General features: G+C 51.4%; 1 protein-coding gene across 1 annotated transcript; it reads right to left on the bottom strand.

Moving 5' to 3' along the window:
- Window positions 1-252: 252 nt before the first annotated feature.
- On the bottom strand, window positions 253-2,858 carry LOC104287747 (16 kDa beta-galactoside-binding lectin). Its single transcript, XM_009886477.1, has 4 exons — window positions 2,832-2,858; window positions 1,263-1,342; window positions 967-1,138; window positions 253-462 (listed from the first exon to the last, which is right to left on the bottom strand). Exons 1-4 carry the CDS (start codon window positions 2,838-2,840, stop codon window positions 310-312), a joined length of 414 nt encoding a protein of 137 aa, XP_009884779.1. The 5' UTR covers window positions 2,841-2,858; the 3' UTR covers window positions 253-309.
- Between the last annotated feature and the right edge of the window lie 786 nt (window positions 2,859-3,644).

The following is a 3,644-nucleotide window of genomic DNA, read 5'->3' as shown; positions in this document are numbered from 1 at the left end:
TTTCTACACTCTTGGACTAGCCAAAGCCAAACAGCCAGGGACCACTCACTGCAGCAAACAGGGTCAAGGGAGCAACTACTGCTAAGGTAGCTTTATTCACAGTGAATCATGCTTTGCCTGGCATGTGGTCCAACTCAGTATCAGCTGCAAGGCCACAGCATGAGTAGGCACATAGATGGATACATACCCCTTCCCACCCCTGTAGCACACAGGGGAGCAAGCAGATTAGAGCAGAAAACAGCAGAGGAAGCAGCCATTGCAAATTTGGGTTTATTTCACTATGCAGGGGGGAAAACAAAACAAACCAAGCTATAGCTGTTCACAGAACTTAATGGCTTTGACTTTGAAGTCACCCTCCACAGCCAGATACTCAATTTTCTCCATGCCCAGACGATTAGGGAACTGGAACTCCGCCTCAGGCAGCTTCACGGTTGCCTCTGTTTCATTGAAGGAGATGCAAATCTGTAGAGAGCCATAAGAAGGAAGGCTAACACATCACAGCTTACAAGCCTCACTCCCCACTCCCTCCAGTCACTTTCAGGACTGATGAGGTGGTCACTGGTGTCAGGGCCATGCTCAAAATCTCAGCCTCCTCCTTGTCCAGCAGAGGCATGGAGAGGAGGAAGATTGTTTGCTCTGCCCCAAGGTCAGCTCCAAGCTTGGAAGGGATGGGACAGACCCAGTCTCAATCTCAGGTCAGTGTTTCAATTGCTCTTACTTGTGTGGCTTGCAAAAGAAGGCCAGAGTAGAGCACTTAACACATCTGAGCTGCCAGGCATCGACTTGAGCAGAGCAGGTCTAGACAACAGGTTGACTTTAGCTGCGGGACTCTTTCCATGTCGCTTAGTCCCCTTCCCATGGCTGTTCCTTCTCCACCACAGAGGTAGAAGGCAGCATAAAAAAAGCTGTGCCCCTGGCCCATTAGTGGCCTGTGCCAGGGCCTTGCACACATCCCTGGGGCCTCACCTCGATCTTGTCACCGTGCTGGAAGGGAAAGTCCGCCTTCCTGTCCTCCTCACCCCACGTGCCATCCTCCTTCGAGTTACACACAATGGTGTTGACATCCCCATGGCAGTCGAAGCGAGGGTTGAAATGCAGCATGAGGGTGCTGCTGTCCTTCCCTACATTCACAGCAAACCTGGGGAAACAGAGAGGCAGTGCAAAGGAGGTGCCTGCGCAGCAGCTCCAGCTCCCCAGTGCTGCTGACAAGCTGAACGCAGCAGGAACTCAGGCTTCCCCCAGTGCCATATCTCATCACTCACCCTTTGGCATCAGACAGGATCTTCCCTTTGACCTTGATGCACTCACCAGGCTGGATGTCCAGCTGAGAAACGACCAGTCCCTGCAGGGCCAAACCACAGGAGTTAGTGTGTCCCAAGGCAAGCCTACCCTACTTGGGCCGAGGCACAAACCAGCTCTGGCAGACCCAAACGCATTTGGAATTTTGTACTAGAGGTAGGGTTGAATCAGGCCAGTAGCCTGCCTCAGCCCTCTGCCAGGGAATCCTAGCTGACAGCCACCACCCCACCGCGGTCTCCCACCCCACTAAGCAACATAAACTGACAAGGAGGCGATTCAAACCAGCATAACAGGAGTAGGGTACAGGCTCTGATTTAACAGATGCTGCAGAAGACATCCTTGCACCTTCAAGTCAGTAGCGGCCAAAGCCATTAGCATAGGATTAGGGTTTGTTACAAAGGTTTGCTATCACTAGGGCTGTCCCCCTTCCCTAGGTGGGTCTCGAAGCTACAGGAGCCACCACAAAGATTTCTTGTCTTGACTTAAAGCAGCCTACATACAGAGAGAGGGGTGAGTGGAGCCCACTTCTGGCTGTAGTGCAGTAAAGCAGAACAAACAGCCCCCCGGGAAGCTCCTGCTTCAGAGAAGAGCGCTTGAGCCTATCCTCAGAGCCAGGTTATTCACTCCCCCAGGCACACACCACCAAAATAGCTGTTAACATCACCAGCGTCCCTCAGGTACCAGGGAGATGCTGTTTGGTGATATCAGGCATAACTCAAATCGTGCTCTGCTGCTTGTGTTCCAGGCCCAAGCGCAAGGATGCTGAGCTCTGCTTAACCACATGCCAGATATGGCAGGGTGAGTAATTTCAAATCAGATATATTATTTACTTGGGATAATTCTCTTTGCCTGGCTTGTGCAGGCCCATGCCCAGCAGTTGCCGGCCCCTCTCAAGCCCAGTACTCCTCTAGGACTGCTACCCAGCCCCAAAGGTGCTTGTCCTCATACCTACTCCCTGCTTTGCCCACAGGCACAGACTGCTAAGGTCAGGTTTCCCCCAGTCCCTAAACTGCTTATCCTCACAGCACTAACACTCCTTTCTGCCTCCATTTGTAGTACACTGCTGGAGCGCAGCCTGAAACACAGCCCAGGGGGTCTTCCAAGGAAAGGAAAGTTAAAGGGGAAGGAGTAGGTCAGAATACACTCCCATCCTGCATTCCTCTGCTGTTGCTTTAAGAGTCAGCCCTGTCCTATACCTAAAAAGCATTTTTCCTGAAAGAAAATACGAAGTTTAAAGAAGAAACTTATAAAGGATATTCAAACAGCAGAGTTGTGAATGGTCTCAGCCCTTTAGAGTACTCAAAAATATAAACATGCATTAGAACAGCTTCCTCACTTAGATAACACACTAGAGAAGAGAAGAAAAACGGCTGGTCAGCCCTAACTATTCCTCCCACAGCCATATATCAGTCCAGCATTTCCTCCCGGCTAATCCTTTTCTCCTCCTACCTCTGGCACCGAGCCCAAAACCCACACGCAACCAAACCCGAGTCCTGCTTGGCACACCAGCCCAGCTCCAAGGCGGCACTCACTTGCTCCATGCTGCGGCCACCAGCCCCACCAGGCAGGACACCCCCGAGCCCCTGCTCCGCAGCCCAGCGTGACTCAGCGCTCCGCTCCCGCAGCTTAAATCACTTGGGCAGGACCATCACATGATGGAGGGGGGGTGAAGAAGGGGATCAATTGCAGCTGTTGGGGGCTGGAGCTTTCCCAGCCATTTAAAGTGGGCCCCGGGAGATCTCTATCGATATTGTTCTTTGCAGGCAGGATGTGTATGATTTTAAAAGCTAGTGATTGTTTGCTTCTGCATGATCCTAGAAATCCTTACTGTAAGCTCTTCTAGCTGCTATGCAGTGTATGTTGGCTGTTATCCCGGGAGCCTGAGTGTGGCTCTCTGCCTGCAGCGAGGTGGCTGCTTTTTGTTAAGTGATCCCTGTCTAAAATCAGGGTTGGAGTCCTCGTGTTACTGCTGCAAAGCGACTGCCTCTGAGAATATGTGTGTATGCATCCTCCCAGCCCAGCCTCATGTCTACAAGGAGCCTGTACCGATGGGAGCCCCTGGGTACAAATCATCACTACTTGCAGTTAAATGCAACCCAAAGGTTTGTTATATTCTATGCCAGCATTTAAAAAGTGCCTGAAAGTTAAGGCTGTTTGTGTGGGGCACTACTAGATGTGAGGGTTCAGGCTACAGCTTTTGAAAAGTAGCGTGATCTTGCTGGTTCCATTCCAGTTGCAAAAGACTCCAGAGGGAAAAGAGAAATGCTTTGTTAACAGAGGAAGAGGCCGGTCAGGGCTGAGAACAGCCAGCAAGAAAGGAGGCTGCTTTCCCACCTAGTCCCTAA

Source organism: Charadrius vociferus, unplaced genomic scaffold (assembly GCF_000708025.1).
Source record: "Charadrius vociferus isolate BGI_N301 unplaced genomic scaffold, ASM70802v2 scaffold676, whole genome shotgun sequence".
Lineage (NCBI taxonomy): Eukaryota > Metazoa > Chordata > Aves > Charadriiformes > Charadriidae > Charadrius > Charadrius vociferus.
This window is presented reverse-complemented; position numbering and strand designations above follow the sequence as displayed.

Excerpts from the sequence above, each read along its gene's own strand:
- LOC104287747 (XM_009886477.1), bottom strand. Across the intron at positions 1,139-1,262 it reads ATCCTGTCTGATGCCAAAGG|GTTTGCTGTGAATGTAGGGA; the intron begins GTGAGTGATGAG and ends CTGTTTCCCCAG. Across the intron at positions 463-966 it reads AGCACGGTGACAAGATCGAG|ATTTGCATCTCCTTCAATGA; the intron begins GTGAGGCCCCAG and ends GGCTCTCTACAG.